Below are 19179 nucleotides of genomic sequence, written 5' to 3'. Positions count from 1 at the left end.
ACCTCGGTGATTGGAGTCATTACTGGCTGTTGCCGGGATATGAGATGTGACTTTCAACTACAGCTGCTTCGTCAGTCGTGTGTGGTCCAGTGGTTAGCGACCCTGCGACGGGACCAGAAGGTAGAGGTCGAAATCACCGATTCTTTCTGTCGTTGCTCAGACGACTTGCATGGTACTGGTTCTTTTATCCGTATATGGTCCTTTTAGATCGGATTGATATTGAGTTAATCAACATTTTTTGCAGCGCAGTCATCCCTTGGTTCCTTAGACGTTAAGTGAACTGCCTACTCGAAAAGAGCAGAGCAGTGCGATTGTGTTTGTAGCTATTTCACCAATACTCTCAGCATATCGTGAAGCATACAGACAAGACTTCTGCATGGTTGAGTAGGTGTGATTTAATTCTTGCCGTCATCTCTTCGTCCCGCGAACCCTCACACTTAGGGAAAACTAGCAGCCTCCACCAGGATTCCTAGATCGTAGAATTCGGCAAAAAATGAATAAATGGCCAGGACAGTCAGCCCACGGTAAGGTTAACATCAAACCAACATATCACAGACTAACTTCGCCTGCAAATGAAACCCTATGGTGGCCAATAACTTTCCTTGCAAATATTCCCCTTAGCCGGCGTAGTACAGTCTAGTAGACTAGAAAACTAGGGGGCGCAGATGTACAATGCACCTGCACTGTCAGATAGAAAAATCGCAGCCTGTCTACAAGCTGGCAAAGAGACAGATTAAAAGGATTATTGTAGTCGGATTGCAGTGTTACTCTATAAACGCACACATCATTTTGGATTTCGGAGTAATCCTGCAAAATTAATGGTATCACGAACTGATATTTGCGATGACGTGTTTTTTAAACCCAGTCTCAATGAACTAAACGCGATGATGACAGTTTCTAATCAAATCTTGGGCTCTAAAACCATTAAAGCAAAGCAAGGAATTAAAAGGCTCGTCGTCTGTGGATTATTTCGTTCTGGTTCATGAATTTACACTGTATCTTGTATTTATGTTTAATCCTACTGAATAAATGCTTACATGAGCCAAGATTAATCATAGTTTCATTCATAGGCAAACGAAAAATACATAATCTTTGTTTGTTGACAGTTTGCAATCAACGATAGATTAAGTATTCCTGTAGACGGCAAAATCCTGTGATGAAAAATCGACGCTTGTCACTGAGTCAAAACTTTTGTCATGTTGTTAAACACAAGGCAGCGTAGAACACTTCTCTAATTGATGACTGATTTCCCTCACACAATTGTTGTGTGGAAATGATGAATTACCATCATGTATAACAGTTAGATGCTACCGTTCTGTCTTCTTAAGTGTACCCTTGCGATTGGTAGGGAAGATGACGGATAAAGTGGTACCGATTCTGAATGGATCAACTGCTTTAAATTTCCGGGGAAATATCTTGCTGTATATCATTTAGATGTTATCTGGATTTGAAACCGTCACCGACAAACGGCTCTTGTAAGGTGGATATTTTCGAGATCTACAGACATCATGACTGCATTTAAAATCACGAAATACGCTTCTTTTTGGTGAGCAGTACTAGGTCATTGATAGTGAAAAAAGCAGTGACAGAATGCATGTGTGAGTCACAGATACAGTTTCTGATAAGCGGATTTTCTGGAGGTTTCCCATAATTGGACCCAGCTCTGTTAAACGTTAAAATGGTGCTCAGAGGCGCCACAGAAATTCAAAACAACGAGTTCTGTATGATAAGTTCTCATATTTAACTAGACTGTCTGGTCGGTAAAATCCCTCGCAAACTGTAACGACGAGTCAGCGGAAATTTACTTCGCTACTTTCCTAAAACTTTGACCTGTAAAGATACCGCAGGGATTCCCGAAGTCTCCCGGGTACATAAACAGCTGTTCGGTATGGCGGTTTTAAAAGTTCTTTGACACTCAGAACAACAGGAAAAAGTAACACCCATTGACAGCATGCGCTTGTAAATTTTTCATAGCAGTCCTCTGATTGTTTCCGTATAGAATGCTAATTGCTTCCACCGCTGAAGCCACACGCAAGAATAATGCACTTGTCGTAGCTGATCAGCAATCCTTCCCAAACCGCTGGTAATTTTGTCTCCCTGGAGACCACGGAAGTGGGTCTACTCCATCATCCACGGGGCAGAGACAGGTTTGGTCTTTGAATGTAGAGAATGGGAAATTTGTCTTGATTTCCGGCTTGTCTCCGTGTAATCCGGACAGAGGGAGCGGCTGTTTGTACAGGCGCGGCAGGACGAAACATGTCGGCGGTTTGACACAAGATTCAGAGTTACAGATGGAACAAACGCCATGTGCGGACTGTGAATACTTAAGGTGCATTCCACATTACAAGTGTTGACTTCCAACTGCAGCGGTCAATGTCTGTATCCCATTGTGAGACGTAATTTTCAAACAGAAAGAGACTGGATATTCATTAAACTTTGTAATTCGTCAGTTATTGTCCGACGGGGTCCAAAGTAGCCACAAGATGTTTCTTTCTCTGTGTTTGTCTGTCCTGTCGCTCGCCATACTCCTCTTCCCTGATGTAATGGTCTCTGTACACCCTGCCGTGACCAGGTCTTTGCACATCCGGGCGTCTCGGTCGCGAGGACCGAGGTCTATTGGGCTCTGGCTGTGGGCGAACAGCCCTATAGTCTACATCGTTGAAATCTCTTGTTTGTGATCTTTCAGAGCTGTATGTCCCCGGTGATTTGTCCACCGGTATCCCTCCGCGATCTACGTGATGGTTCTTTAAGTTCTCGCTGTACGCTGTAGCAGAATGCGGTGGTCTGACCTCAGCTCTGTAAGTTCGCAGTTTGCGCTGACTTTCTGTTCGGGGGACGAAGTCCGGCCGGGCTCTGTGATGGTCTTTTATCGTGGGGGTGTCGACGTGCTGTCTGGAGCCGGACCGGTCCAACTGTCCCCCCGTGTCGTGGCCATGGTTCGAGCGTCGTCTTGACATCGTGCCGTGAGGTTTTTCCTGCGGGAATAGAGATATGAACTAAGGGATGGTTCAGAATTGAACGAAAACCAAAAAAAAAAATCAATATCTACACATGTCTACACATACTCAGGTATGTCTACACACACGATATACAACATAACAGAAAATGCTGGGATCCCTGAAGGGATTCACAAGAGTAATGATTGCATAATCAATCGGATGTTACAGATTTACAAACTTAAGACAGCTCTCCGGAAGTGGAAGAAACCAAGTACAACGCGTGAAAAAGAAAAGCTCTATACCGTGATTGTACTGTGTTGAGGTTTCTGTATAGTATGGCGACTGCATTGTACAGTCTGAAAAATGTAAGTAAACAATACCCTTTTAATCGAGTTTTTCTATATAGCCTAACGTTAAAGGCATCCAGAGCATCTTATGAGGCTTGAAACCTGAATAAAATAACTCCAATTTCTAGTCATTCCTACACATAGTAAGTTTCAATAACACTATACCATTACATATCGACATTAAAGGAGCAAAGACACGATGTCGTTGTGTGGTGAGAACTGATAGAAAATCAAAGCCCTAATAGACTGATCCTGACTGTCCATCACAATTAGCGGTTCGGCCAATGAGAGGGTGTCTGCCTGTCCGTCAAATGTTTGCATTTTTATGTTTTTATTTTGCATTTCTACGTTTTGACGGAGGTGGGCGGGGCTATGGTATCGGTCTATTTACACTAGGCGCGTGAAACTAAAAGATCACTATGTAGCATGTTTTTGTGCCGCTTTTGAGCACTTCTGATAAGAAATCCGCACGCAAATGTGGTAAACAGTGGCATTAAATGTCAATTTCATACAAATTACAGCAACTAGAATATTTCCAGTTTTCAAACCTCATAAACTGCTCTGGGTGCCTTTAAAGAGTTCTAGTATCAACAGAGAACAAATTGATGTGATCTTTACTGAAATATTCCCTAGTTTCCAGCTCCTAGTTTGCACCTCAACAGCCATAATTTTGCCCGCTAGTGTCCGGTAATGAAACTTTGGAGCACACATCTAAAGCCTCTCTGACGTCACTAACCCAGCTGTCTTCCGATCTATAAATCAGGGGTTAAGAGCTTGACACAGAAATTTCCATCGCAATTAATCTGTGACGGAACAAACAGTAGCCTAGACGTACTGAAAATTTAGACCTTGAAACGTTAGGTTTCGCCACATATCATCTCTAACAGAACCTAGTTCTACGTTCCGTCTTGATTCAATATGGCGGCAGAGCGGCCATCTTGTTTTATGATACGACCGTCGAACTCACCTTGGTGTTGGTGGGCAGTTTCTGAAGTTCCCGTATGTAGTAGGTGCTGTCCCAGGTGAGACTCTCGTCCTCGCCACACAGCCGTCTGTCTAACGTGACGTACTCTTTTCTAACTTCAGTGGGGACTGAGTGGACACAAAACATGACGAACTGTTACCATGATTATGTCACACACACGCGCGCACACACACACGCACGCACACACACATACATACATACACAAACACACACATATATATTACATACATACATATATGCAAACAGGTTACACTCATACATGCACGCAAACACACAAACACACACACGCACACACGGACTCACAAACACCACACACACACACACACACACACACACACACACACACACGCACACACACACATTGTATATACACACACGCGTACAAAAAATACACAACGTCATAATTTCCCCGAATTCATTTTCATTGGGTTTCTATTCTGATATTTTCCAATTTGGCTTCCAGTGTGTGTTTCTTTCCTATACTTCCAACTAGATACTCAGCTCTCAGACAGGTGATTTCTTCCACAGAGCCCTGCTGCACTCGCCGCAGACGGGCGCAGTGCCATCAGATTGGCTGTGTAGGTAATCCACTTAGTAATGCATTTGGCCTGCATGTATCTGTACCTACTTAGGTTGATCATTGCTTTATCTTGTTCTGGTTGTCATTGATGATAGTTTGATCAGCCTCCTACTCTTGACCCCTGGGCTGGCATTATTGATCGTTAATGTAGAATGTGTTCCTCGGTATGTAATGTTGATGGGGCGCCCGTTATCGGCCGCCGCTGTCTGGGCGGGTAAGTCTCCGTAATGCACTTTGTCGCAGTTTATCAATACATAAATCCATAGGAATGATACATCATAGCATAGATCTGACGACGTGGTCTAGTTTGGACGGAGCCACACACATATATTTCCGTCGGGCCTGTCTGATTAACCTGTAAAGGCTGAAACAATATGTATGGTGCAATGGTACATTTTGAAGATACTGCCGTCCTTATGTTACAATGTTTTGCACGCGCGCACACATACACATACCCACACTGACACACACAAATACACACACACACGGAATATCTCCCTCTACATATATAAATATGTATATATATATGCAGACACATACATAGAGAGAGAGAGAAACACACACATTCACACACACACGCGCGCACACACAGACACATACATACACACAGAATATCTACACATAGGAGCCTAAGTTGGTGACAGATGCTTCGTCTGTTCACATATCTTCTATACCTTAAAAGAAAAGTAACATATTGATCTTCAATACAAATCTTTAGACGATAAAAGATGTTACGTTGTGCCGCGCTTCCTTCGCTTTGATGGTTAACGGCGCATATATATGTCTTATAGATCCTGATTGTTCAGACACAACTATTCCACATGAACGTACTTCCGTCGACCTTGTCCGACTGACCGGACATATCATGCCCATTCTTCATGAAATCCTGATGACTTGGTCAAATATCAAATTTCAAGGCTCTATGACGTGAAATTTAATACGTTATTAGTGGGACAATTCACTCTAAGGGCATTTTCATTTTTGAATGATTGATAAGCTTATTTAAATGATTTTCCGCTCAGAGAAACCTTTGCATTTTGGGCTAGCTTTTGGAATATTAGAAAATTCTGCTGAAACCAAATACTGCCACATGAAACTCTATATGCCCAATTAAGCGTAGGTAATGTAGCAGACCAGTCCGGTGGTCATTAGAGGCAGCGGCAATGTGACCGATGACATGGCTAAGGACTGCAAGCACCACCAACCATCCATAAAGCATTAAGTTTTATTTCTTCATAGGCCTACTGCTTTACCGTACCTAACTTTTACATGAACATTGGGTAACATGTATTCATGATCATAACTAGGCGTTTGAGAAGGATGGGTGAGGGAAATGTTACATTTGTTATCAAATGCAAAACTCATCTTTTTTCTAAATACAAGTACTTACAGGGAAACTTAGAAGATGTCGACGAGAAAACCGGAAAAAAATTTAAAAGGCACCGATGACATGCACCCGACTCAACCAAGCAAACTGCTGGAAATGAACTATAAACTTTTTTCGTGAACTTTTGACTTGCATGTTCCGACCGTTTGAACAATTTTTTATGCTCTTTTTGCTTTGTAATTTTGGTCTGCGCAGTATGTGACCTTATCTGTATAGTCTGCTTGGTAGTAGTAGTAGTAGTAGTAGTAGCAGTATCAGTAGCAAAAGTAGTAGATGAAGTTGAAGTAGTAGAAGTAGTAGTAGTAGCACTTACAGGGGAAGAAGAGCTCATCACAGGGCGAGTCGTCGTCTACAAGAGTTGAGCAGGTCCGCTGCTTCAGGGCACCGTTCAGCTGGTGGACCTCAACCATACTCGCCTTTAGCCTGAGAAATTACACGAACACATTCAGAATCTGCGGTTATACAGCAAGTTCGTATAATCGCCATCTGGACCTACGTCTACAAACTTTGTCCACAAACTTTGTCTACAAAATGTTTACCGCTATGCTACTAACGACAAACTTTCCGGGACGATACATACTTAAATGTATGCCAGTCACTCCTGCCAAATCGTTAACTTTTAAAGCACAGTTCGATCGTCGGAAATGTCAGCACAATTACCACTTCCTGACACTGCTACTTGTATACTTAATAAGTAAAGCAATATCGAGGATATTTTAGCGGTAGAAACGAATGTTGAGTACCATAAGCCCCTCTGACAACACGGAAAACGAGGATCATACTCTATAACACCGTTAGAAACGGGGCTCAGTTTTACACCTTGCATAACCCAGATTATTGGCTCCCCCTCCCCACGTTACAAAAACCCGCAGGTAGTTAGGATTACGTGGATTATATTAACCCCCCCGGGTAAAGCACATCGCTCATAAGTTTACAAAAGACCCGGGGCGTTAATAAATGCTTCAAATCCTCTACTCCTTTTAGAGTTGTGATGGAAACCACGTGATAAGGAAAAAATACTGCAAATGAGATTTGATTTTGAGTGAAAAGCCGGCGTTGAGGTTGTTAAACCAGATTCCATTCATTAAAGTTCTCTTAGTCCTACAAATATGGTACAGTTAACGAGGCATCTGGGTCTTGGGGCTAACATGTTACGTAGACATTATTGCCTCTCATGCTTAGACACGTCGTAAAAGGGCATAAAAGGCAGCGCGTTTTCCTTCATTCTACTTGCTCCATAAGTAAATGTCAGTTTATGAACAGTCCGCTAGTAAAGGTTTACTTCCAACATTACGGCGTATAACAAAGGTCACTTTAGATTTGGAAAGTCGTTTTCCGAACGTCATGGGCACCAGATTGTAAGAGCTACATCTAAGCTTGTTAGTGGTTTTGCAGTTTCATACGTTGATTTTGCATGTACTATAGCATCTTTATGTATGTCATTAACTGCTAGATATATAGTTATAGGTACACTCGACTTTAAAAGTTGACTTTAAGTTCCTAATTAAAAAGGCCCATCTAAAATCAAAGTTACCAGTGTTCATAATAGTACAGCATTGGCAACCGGCGGAGTAACGTGCTCACCTCGGGCTTTCACAGTAATTGTTGACCGGTTTCTTCGTCTCCGAGGCCGCACAGCGGATGAAAGCTTCGGAAGTCTTGGCAGCAGTGGCTGGAATACAAATAGTGGTATTGGGGAAGTGGAAACGATAATTTTCGTCTATCTATCAAACTTTTGAGGCAGGGGTTGTTGACGAATACTTTAATGTTGCAACACGCTGGTTGTCGATTACGGGTTTCATGTCTAAAATATCCATTATTCCTATCTTTCAAAAATTGCTTGTCCGTTCGTTCCTTCAGACCCTTGTAGTGCCTGGTAAGGAAGTCTCCATGCTGTTTCAGTAGCAGGGTACATTTTTACAGGGAGGGGTTGCTAGCCCTTCCAGTTTAACATGCTCAATGCAACTACTGGAACATGGGACCCCCATTTCACATCCCTTCCGTAAGACGGGTACAACCCCAACCGAGACGCCATTCCCATGATCAGACCGGGGTCTCCAAGTTACTAACTAAGTCAGTACAGAAGATAAACTGTGAGGATGCTACCAGTTGAGATACTGGAGCATCCCATGTTTAAAAATCAGTAAATCTTACTTTGTTCCAGCTTCTTTAATGAATGCCATTTTATCATGATGCCCAACAGTTGTTGGACGATAACATTTACAGGTCACATGAACCTCTTCATCCTATCACACCAGCCACAGATTTCCTATCGGTTTTTTTTTCGTTTCCAGAAGAAGAGGAGAGAGATAGATCTCGCTTCTCGCCTTGAATGAAGGCCGGTCAATCTTTTGATTAAGTCCTGGTTTAACCCCGTCGACCTTCCTAAATCCCTGTAGATACCTTTACCTAACGGCTTTTCCGCGCTCGGTCCTGCAGGCTGCCTTTGTTGGCGTTCATTACCCCCGGGAAATATAAATCATTCCCTGACAACCTTTCATCTGGTATTTGTTTGAAGGTTAGGCTATCAGGCCGAGCTCCGGCGCTTCACGCGTGCAGCCGGCATCAGTCCTCCACAGACCGCTGTGCACGGGCACGGTACTCATTTCGCTCATACAGTTCAAAGCGTCTTTTAAGTCATCCGTTATTCCACGTATAATACAAATCAGCTGTAAGTATGATCAAAATTCAAAAACATCCATTTAACTCTGCAGACCGATATTCACTTCTTCCACGGAGATCAAAGCATTGTCTTTTTTTAAGTCATCCGTTTTCTTCACTAATAACTAAAATCAGCTGTAAGTTTTCCGCGTACAATCAAATTTAAATGTAAAAGCATACATTCAAACCAGCACACTCGATCAGTAATTTACAAACCGCTGTGAGTGGCCACTGTATTTATACAATATTCATTTCTTCCATTGAAGTCAAAGCCTTTTCAGTCATCCGTTTTTTCCCTAACAACTCAAATCAGCTGCAAGGTTTCTGCGCATAGTCACAATGTAAAGACATTCATTTAACCAAGCACACTGAATCAGTCCTCCATAGACCGCTGTGTGCGGCCACGGTATTCACACCGTGTTCATTTCTTTTATGGAAGATCAAAGTGTCGTTTTAAGTCATCCTTTTTCCCCGTATGATTTGAATCAAGTGTAAGTTTTCCACGTATAATATAAATGTTCAAATATTCAATTAACCAAGCACATTCCATCAGTTCTTTATAGACCGTTGTGTACGACCACGGTATCCATTTCTTACAAGGCGTTTTTGGGAGTCATCGCTTACTTTCACGTATAATTTGAATGAGCTATTCGTTTTCAACGTATAGTCTAAATGCAAATATACGCTAAACCAAGTACATTCCATCAGTCCTCTTCAGACCGCTGTATGTGGCCACGGCATTCATACTGTGTCAATTTCTTTCATGGGGATCAAAGCGTCTTTTTTTAGTCATTCTTTCTCCACGTCTGCGTTTTCCAAATATAATATAAATGCAAAGATGCACTGTACTGAACCAAAAGACATTCTGTCATCCCTGAACAGAACGATGCGTGGCCACTGAGGATATGTCTTTCAGCAGATCAAAGCCCCCCCTCAAGACATGTTTTTTCTTACTGCAAGTTCAAGGCTTTTCTTATTTCAGACAGTCCGTTGTCGATTCTATAATGTCGTCGTTATTCATTTCTTTTATTTCTTTAGAAGATAAAATAGGCCATTCGTTCTTCCCTGTATGATCTAAGTCTGCCGCCTTGTCTCTTGTCTTGGGCCGCGGGATTCATGTCTTCTTTATGTCAATGAACCCGTCCCCTTCAGCCGTTTGTCATTTGTATGATAAAAGCCATACTTCTAAAGCATCATCTATGAACAACAGAGAGAGCAAATGTTTTGAGCGTGGGGTCAAAGAGGTGGTACGCATCCCTAAACCACGAACCCCTACCCCCCATCTACAACATCCTAGTGTCACGTGACCTGTGCGACCTGTGATTCCCAGGTCACGTGACGACCATCAGAGCTGAGGAAAGATGGCGAAAGATGGCGGATGCCTTTTAAAAGCTTCTCACCACTGGTTTATTCCTCGTGCGTAACATATTAATTCTCTATGTTGAACCATTTATAATGTTAGCATACCTGATGTTTTGCGCCTGCGCAACCACCAGCGGAAGCAAAATATGATCATGATGAGCAGCAATGTCCCGGATGCAGCTGCAGCAGTGGAGATGGCGATAACCATGGTACGGGAGGCTGAAACAGGTCAGAGGTCAGAGGTAACTAATGTAACAGGCCACAATTCATGGATCAGGCAGGACAAGAACACACTCCATTAGTAATCATTGTACCCCAAGTGGCTCAACAGGTCATTGTTCAGGCAAATAGATACACACCTCATGCATACGTCACTGCAATAGCAGGAGCGTAAGTAAGTGGTAGCCATCGTCAGTAAGGCTGTGGACACGTAGGTCATTGCAGAGTCATGCAATACCTCAGTACATTATCAGCTGTAACACGTCAGAGGTGAGTCACGTTCACAGACACCCCACACGTACACGTCCAGACCCGACCCTACATCTTCCTACACGCACCCATCCATTACACTCTTAGCACGGCCCTCGGAGGACCATCAACTTGGTAATGAATTATCCACAGCTCATTCCGCTCTGTTCCAGCCCGTTTGACTTCGCGATGTTAAATCTTTTAAGATAGCTGTCAATTTTACAGGAAATGTCGATATTTCTAACGACGTGTACGGAGCCCTGGGAGGTAGAGCCTAGTTAGTTCAGTGGCGCCGACAGGTCCTCTTAGTTGGTGGTATCTTTTCACCACGAATCCCAACCGTAGTAGATAAGGTTACCAACAAGTAAGCCTAAAGGTATATTTTCTGCCTTTAAATGAAGTTAATCTGGCGTGTTAATCGTATAACCGTTTCTAACTGTGGTTGTGTAATCTGAATTCTGATGTTAATAACGTGACTCTTTAAAATTCACTGGTGAGCATCTCTTTCCAATGGGACTTCTTAATTGTGGGTCTATTCGACCCTGTAGCTACTGCAAAACTGTATGTGTGCAAAGACAATACATTCTGGTTTCAACAAAATGCAGCCATCGTCACTAAATAAGATCACATTTCTATCCCACATGCCTATACTCGAAAAAAAGAAGCATGTCTTAAGAGAATCAAAAATGCAATAATATTTCAAAAAGGGAACTATATCACTCGCCACTGACTGCTTTGCAATATCATGTATTTCTGGCAGACCAGAAGTTCGTAACGATCTGATATATTCGACTGGCAGAAAACCCTCTTCCAAATCACCGTGCTCCTCTCTAGTGAACACTCTGTAAGTTCTTATCTGTCCGCATCTATATTAATCATCCGATGAAACCGCCCTTAGGCGTAACACACCAGCTTCACAGGCACGCGACGCATGCTACTCGTGTGAGATCAAACAATTTATCATACATAATATAAGCCCCGCAAATCTAACTCCGAGCTATCTCTAATGACTATTTCCCCGTAGTATTTGATGATAACGAGTTAATACAATTTGCAACTGATAACAAACTTTGAGTCGTGATGTGAATTTCTGAATAGCTATCCATATATAGATATAAGCATTAGACCGTCATCATCGGCAATGAAGAACTACCACGATATCAGCACCTTGGAGAGTGACATTGAACCGAGCCATTATTTTCTAAGCCCCGTGCAGGTTTAATCTGTATAGTAACATTCCACACTTCCGTACTTTTAGCAACGTACTTTTGATTATTTTTAATTACTTGTCACACAGTAACGGAGAGTAAGAATAATTTGGTAAGACTGTAGGCTGTTGTACATGTACCTTTGACGCTAACTCTGAACTCCTGTTGGTCCGAGCCGAAGATGTTAGTGGCCTTACACATGTAATCCCCCGCGTCAGACGCGTAAGTAGAGTCAATCCTCAACTCGCTGCACATGACGCTGCCCGCATGCGCAGTGACCCTGACGTGACCCGTTTCGCCGACCTTGTACCTGGCCTCGCCGCCGTCAGGCCTTCTCAGGATCCAGGTGACCTCTGACACGGGGTCAGCCGAGATGTTACAAGTCAGGATGACCTGCTCCCCTTCCGACACTGATATCACGGCCGACTCGCTCAGAACGTCCGGTCTGCCTTAGGTGGCGACAACAAATAGGGTAAAAAACGACAAGTTTGTGATAAACGGTTGTGCTGCTAGGGGTGTTCTATCGATCCACTGACCTACACTGACACGATGATATTGCTTTTACACTTTGATCTTTGCCGGGGAATTATAGCATGGCCTCCCGAGAAACTCTCATACACAACTTTTATTTCCCGACCCCGGAATTGCCGAGTTGTTCGATAAAACTGCCCTGTTCGCAATCGAGCGGCTGTTGAAATATGGATTGCCACGGCTTTAATCTGTTCAGCTTTTTCACACCCAAACAATTTCGGAATTGTGGCATGCAACGTTTCCGAAGGCACCCACCGCCTGCTTAATGATGAAGAAGACCCTGTCCATACCTATTACATCAATTTTGGTCCGTCTTCTCGCCTCCGAGAAGGCATCGTTGTCTGCTACGCATTCGTACAGACCCTCCGCTCTGTAGTCCATGGGAGACAGGGTTAGCGGGTTCTCGTACAGACTGTTGGTGTCGTTCCGTCTCCACCAGACCCGAGGTGTGGGGTTCCCATCAGCCACACACTCCAGCCTCAAGACGTCTTGGCCGTACAAGACGCTGATCTCCGAGTCGAACGTCCTACTTATCGAGGAAGGGTCTACAAGATGGGAAGGCATTAGACGGGACTTAGAAGAAACATGCCGGGGAAGACAAAACCTGGCATAGGAATATGAAAAAAAGTAACCTTAAGGTATACTTATCACGATCGATAATCGTACAAGACACCAATCTACGGGTCTTGTACAAACGTCTTGCTTTTGAAGAATCTGCGAGCAGATTTCATTTCCCATGGATTGTTCTACCATTCCGAACTTCAGTTGTGATGCCAGCGCCGAAGCACCATGACAAATGAACTTTTAGAAATTGAATGTCAGAACTACTTAAGTGGTAATGATTATATAATGCCCACAGGTGGTACGCAATATCAAAGCCAATCAACTCTATGTCTGTCAAATGAGATCTGTCCATGCACACTATCTAGCGGGGGAGTATGTTTGTTAGCGATGATAGTTTGTTTGTAATCAGCATAACAGAAATGATAAATGGTGGATTTTGATTGCATGGAAATTCATGGCTCCATGAAGAAGAGGTATAAATATGAATGAAGATAAGAATGATAAGAAAATCTCTAAAATTATGTTGACTAAATGTGTAGGATTTGGGAGCAACGCAATACTTCATACACGTAACCGCATTAGCTAGATAGTAGGGATTGGGGAGATTAGCCCTCGAAAAAGTGGGCAAATTCTATCAAACATTGGTACTATCTAATCGCATAAATCAACATGATTAAAGCGTCATTGATGGTCTATTGCAAGGTATTACAAAACATTGAGTTAGTAGAGACAGGCATACTTAGATTGCTTTTTCCATTTTCCATGGAATCAAATTGATGTGTTCTCAATTAGATATTTTAACGACGAAGTCAGGTAGATTCTTAGCATGTCCATCAAAATGCATGTCAGTCTAACCGTTTCTCAAAACATGAAAGACTACATCCTCAAAGTTTAAGGAGTGTCCGGTGCATGCACATGTCGATACTGAATATCGTTGACAGCCTCTAACTCAACATTCATTTTCTGCACATCGAACAAGAGATGTCACTCGTTTAGTGTTTCCGGTGCGATTACAGAATGATTCAGATCCAAAGTAAATGTAAATCTACAGAGGACAACTAAGTCCTGGCAAAAAATAATGTTTTTCAATTGCATTCCAAAAAAAAAGGCTGTGGAGGTTTATTGTGTACGGTACGATGTGTGCGGTGTGTCGTTTAGTGTGTGCAGTGCAATTATAGAATGATTTAGATATATAGTACATGTAAACCTACAGAAAACATTTAAGTCCTGATAAAAGTTACGGGTTGTCAATAACATACCATTGATAAATACTGCAAAAAGACTCTGTGGAGGTTTAGTGTGTACGGCACCGGTGTGTGCGGTGTGTCGTTTAGTGTGTGTATGGCAATTACAGAATGATTCAGATCCACAGTACATGTAAACCTACAGAGAACATTTAAGGTGATGAGTCCCCTGGCTCCTTGCCCAACGCTGCTGTCCGCCTCGCATTGGTACCTACCGCTGTCGGACCTGGACACCACGGGGATGTGTAGCTCTTGGCCTCTGGAACATCAAGAACAAATTTTGTTTGCTTGTTTGTATTTCTATGTATGTTTGCTTGCTTGCTTGTTTATTAATATTACATATTCGGTATACCGCCTCTTGGCAAGACGCACCAGGTTTGTACTGAAGAGTGCAAGCTGCATATCCGGACAGATTTATTTACTTCACTCACACTGGGAAGGGTCTGCTCTTTTCGATAAGTGTATAGGGTTCTTTTAAGTGCTCGAGGTGTGGCTCAAACATGGAACCTCCATATAATGTCTTATCCGAGAGACGCCCCTAACCAAAGCTAGGTATACTCATTTTCACCTGAGGAAGTGAGGAAATTTGCGTCAAGTGCCTTTCCCACGGGCACAACTTCGGGGGAATGTCAGGGGATTCGAACCCAGGACCTTTGGGATCACCCTAAGTCAAGCGACGCCAGATTCTGGTATCAGTACTAGATTCTGTGTCTTACCCTGTACTTGCAAAATGAACCAAAGTATTATCGAGAAAGACGGACTCTACGACAGATGGCAGACTATCATTCTTCTTCAGTGATGTTCAATGGTGGGTAAATGTTACAGAGCGAATGAAGTTAAATGAGGTAGCTCCTATAATTGGACGCATGTCTGCTGTCTGGACGACGGACGTATGTTCATGACGTTGCTGCATGAGATGGTCCATGGTCAAAGAATAGCCAGTTGCTTTGTAATGCTCTTTGAATATGGCCACTTAGGTTGGCTAGTCTTACCAATCTTACATATCACTGAACTCCATTGCACTGAGGAAGCATGCCGAGAAATCATTCGAAACGCGAATCTTAGAGTCTTTCTTCTGCCCAGTCGTATTGATTCAGTATGTATGTAACAAATATCGTTTACATGGATGTCTAGCCTTTACAAACGCACCCTACCCTGTTATTACAGCACTGATTGGAAAATGGCGGCCAGCCAACGCTGGCGCACCATATGGGATAGACGTGTGTGACGTCACTGCCAGGCATCAGCAAAAGGTCGGATGGCAACTGTGGCAGTGAAGGTCTCTGGTTTAATGACAGTTTTTGTACCATTGCCAGTGGGACGATTTCAATTGGTGATGGTCACTCAGCCAGCTCTATATAAGGTTAGATAAAGGTTTAGGGTAAGGGGATGACTGCGGAAATCGAAGTACAGGCTCTTTGTTATGCATATTTTCCAGCTATATGTGCATCCCTGCCTGAATGTCTTTCAGAACCGAACCAATGAAATGGAAATAAGATTGGTAGTATCACGTACCTGACCTCCAGCCTGGGCGGCAGATGATCGCCCAGTCGGGACCACGTGATGTGAGCGACCGGGTTACTGTCCACCAGGCAGCTCAGGTTGGCGGAGCCTCCTTCTACCACCGTGATCTGGGGCCGTGGCACGGTCACCGTCGGAGGGTCTGGAAAAAGAGTTACAATATTGAAATGACGAACGAACTGCACAGTTTACTCTCATGGCTTACAAAGACTGAGCAAAATCGCCTTACCTTGACATCACTCTTCCAGAATACATTGGTCGTGTGCGTACTTGTTCTAATTCACTTCTACTCCTTTTTTGTTTACACTGAGGGATGTTTGTGTCCTTACATGATCTTACATTACCACGGCTGATGAGGTACTTGAGCCACGGCCATGTCAAGAAAAGCATGCCAACCTCTGTGGGCGCCAAGCAGTTTTCAATATCATCAGCACTCCAACCTCGGGGCCGTTACTCGATCTCCATGTGATAATGTCCCCTTGCGGCAATACACGCTTGAGACTTCCAAGGATAAGAAACAAGAATAACGCATCAAGTAGACCTTAGAATCTCTGTGGACCCCAGCGGCGTTCATACTATATATCCAGCCCTCCAATACCGAGTACTACATAGCCCACTTCTGGATAAAAGTGTTGCATACTCTTACGACTATCCATAACTCCAGAAGGCAAAAAATTTGAACTTTACATGAAGCAGACTGTTACGCCGAGCAGCTCTTAGACGATATCCCAGCTCGCCAACTTCGGTGGAACGATGGTCCATCCTTAGCGGATGAAGTAATACCTCATTCACAAGACTTGAAAAGATGAAGAACCTAATCTATGCACCAACGAGACCATGACAAACTCCCTGGGCGCTCTGCAGCTTTCATACTTCATCTCCAACAGTCAGTCGATACCTGATAAAAGATGAAGAAGAAAATTCGTTTAAGATGAAGGAGACTTTGACAAACTCCGCGTGAGTGATACAGCTATCTTACGATAGCTCAGTCCCCCAACCTTCGGGATCCGACAGTCCGTCTCTAGCTAATAAAGAAACGCCCTAGCCTCACACAGCTGCAGGGATCCGAGATGAAGAACTTGCACTTTACATGAAAGAGACGATGACGAACTCAACGGGCTCGTTAGAGCTCTTACGCAACATCTGCGTCACTCTAACGCTTGGGTGCGATAGACCATTTCTAGTTGAGAATATGAAGAACTTAAACCCTACATCAGGAAGACCATGACAAACTTCGCGGACGCCTGGCGGATTCAATGTAATACATCCTGTACTCCAACCTTCAGGCCGAGATACTCCATCTCCTACTTCACCACTCACGCGTGGCGAACTGTAGCCCAAGGCGTGCTCAACAAGGATCTAAAGCTAGTGGCAAGAAGGAGACCTTAATGGGGGCGATGTATTAAGGCGCAAATGTACCATCGACAACATGTATCATCACCACGACTTATCTCGTGCAAAAGTTGGACTGATTCCTCTGCAGTAGTGGCTGGTGCTGATTCTGGTCCAAGATACAGTATATCACCACCACTTCAAACTGCCATTTGCAGAAGTTGCCAAGGCTTCTACTCGTAAGAGATGCTGTATGTGAATTACAATACCACAAACTCCCCACTGCAGAAGCAGCTGAGGCCGCTACTGGTAGGATATAATGTATGTCAATAACAGTACTACACAGTAGTGAATGAGGCCGCTACTAGTGAAATATATTTAATGTTAGTAACACCCCTACAAGCGACCCTCTACATAAGACATAAGACATACTGTATGAATGAAATACTGTATGTCAATTACACTACTACAAACTGCCATCCGCAGAGGTAGCTGAAACCGCTACTGGTTAAAGATACTGTATGTTAATAACAGTACTACAAACTGTCCTCTACAGAAGTAGCTGAGGCCAGTACTAGTACTGGTAAAACAAATAATGTATGTCAATAACACTACCACACATGATCCTATACAGAAGTAGCTGAGGCCGGTATTGGTAAAAAGTAATGTATATCAATAGCAATACTACACATGGTCCTCTACAGATATACATGCGCTTGAGGCCGCTACTTGTATAAGATACTGCACGAAGATACCTTACTTCGGGAGGCATACAATGCTGTTCTTCTAGGAGAATATGATTGGATTGTCCATGTGAAAAATATCCTCAACTACCACGGTTTTGGACATCTATGGCTGAACCCGAAGTCATACCATATAGATATAATCAACACTCAGCTACGACAACGTCTACAATATATTTATATACAAAATTGGCATTGCGCTATTCGAAACAATTCCAAACTTTCCTTTCTTTCTACCTTAAACAAGATTTATAAGCAAGAAAACTACCTTTCAAACATTAAGAGCCTCGACGTACGTAGAGCAATCACAAAACTCAGAATTGGCTGTCATAAATTAAGTATAGAAACGGGGAGATTTCAAAAACTCCCTATAGACCAGAGGGTTTGTCCATTTTGTCCAGAGATAGTTGAAGACGAATATCACTTTTTGATTGTATGTCCCAAATATTTTGATATACGTAATTCACTATACTCAGTGCTATCGTCGGACTTACCAGGATTTATCTCAATGGACTTGAATAGCAAATTTAAGTACATAATGACATGTGACAACCCATGCATGGTATACATTGGGAAATATATCAAAGAATGTCTAGACGTTAGAAACTCCTCCAATAATTGTAAAATCCCATTGTCATCCCATACTACTACACCATATTGTATAAGATAGACTAGTACACCATATTGTATAGGATAGACGGATTAGCCTAATAGAATGTTATCTATGTACCAGTGAATGCCATACTTTGTACCTTGTACAATTGTTGTGCAATAAAGTTATTTATTTTATTTATTTATGTCAATATTAATGTGGCTGCACATGCTGCAAATGGTAGTATGCAGTCCGCTACTGGCAAAAGATAATGTATGTCAATTACACTACTACAAACTGTCATCTGCAGAAGTAGCTTACACCGCTACTGGTTATTATTGAATATAATGTATGTCAATTGCAATACTACAAACTGTCCTCTGCAGAAGTAGCTATGGTCGTTACTGGTAAAGGATAATGTATGTCTGTCAGACTCAATAACACTACTACACATGGTCCTGTGCTGCTGGTTAAAGATACTGTTTATCGATAAGACTATTACAAACTGCCATGTACAGGACTGGTTGAGGCCTGTACCAGTAAAGGATACTGTATTTCAATAACACTACGTACCATACATGGTTATCTACACGAGTAGCTAAAGCAGCCACTGGTAAAGAGATATGTTTGCCAAAGAACAGTACTATTGGCCGGCTGATTTCTCTCGCTAAAGCTGCTACTGGTACGAGATATGTTGGTATGTCAGTCAAATCCA

General features: G+C 42.8%; 1 protein-coding gene across 2 annotated transcripts in view; it reads right to left on the bottom strand.

Moving 5' to 3' along the window:
- Nucleotides 1-611: 611 nt before the first annotated feature.
- LOC136435583 (kin of IRRE-like protein 2) overlaps nucleotides 612-19179 on the bottom strand; it is a 55891-nt gene continuing 37323 nt past the window's right edge. The window contains exons 4-13 of one of the 2 annotated variants that reach the window (XM_066429208.1): nucleotides 15792-15939; nucleotides 14420-14535; nucleotides 12759-13013; nucleotides 12078-12386; nucleotides 10367-10480; nucleotides 7823-7910; nucleotides 6552-6661; nucleotides 4254-4378; nucleotides 3242-3295; nucleotides 612-2975 (exon numbers count right to left, since the gene is read on the bottom strand). In XM_066429208.1, coding sequence (XP_066285305.1) covers nucleotides 2451-2975; nucleotides 3242-3295; nucleotides 4254-4378; nucleotides 6552-6661; nucleotides 7823-7910; nucleotides 10367-10480; nucleotides 12078-12386; nucleotides 12759-13013; nucleotides 14420-14535; nucleotides 15792-15939 — 1844 coding nt within the window. In that variant the 3' untranslated portion in view covers nucleotides 612-2450. The remainder of the gene's footprint in view (nucleotides 2976-3241; nucleotides 3296-4253; nucleotides 4379-6551; nucleotides 6662-7822; nucleotides 7911-10366; nucleotides 10481-12077; nucleotides 12387-12758; nucleotides 13014-14419; nucleotides 14536-15791; nucleotides 15940-19179) is intronic. The other variant, XM_066429215.1, reaches the window with a different exon arrangement.

Source organism: Branchiostoma lanceolatum, chromosome 1, assembly GCF_035083965.1.
Source record: "Branchiostoma lanceolatum isolate klBraLanc5 chromosome 1, klBraLanc5.hap2, whole genome shotgun sequence".
Classification (NCBI taxonomy): Eukaryota; Metazoa; Chordata; class Leptocardii; order Amphioxiformes; family Branchiostomatidae; genus Branchiostoma; species Branchiostoma lanceolatum.
The sequence above is the reverse complement of the archived record's forward strand: the minus strand, read 5'-3'. Positions and strand labels throughout refer to the sequence as shown.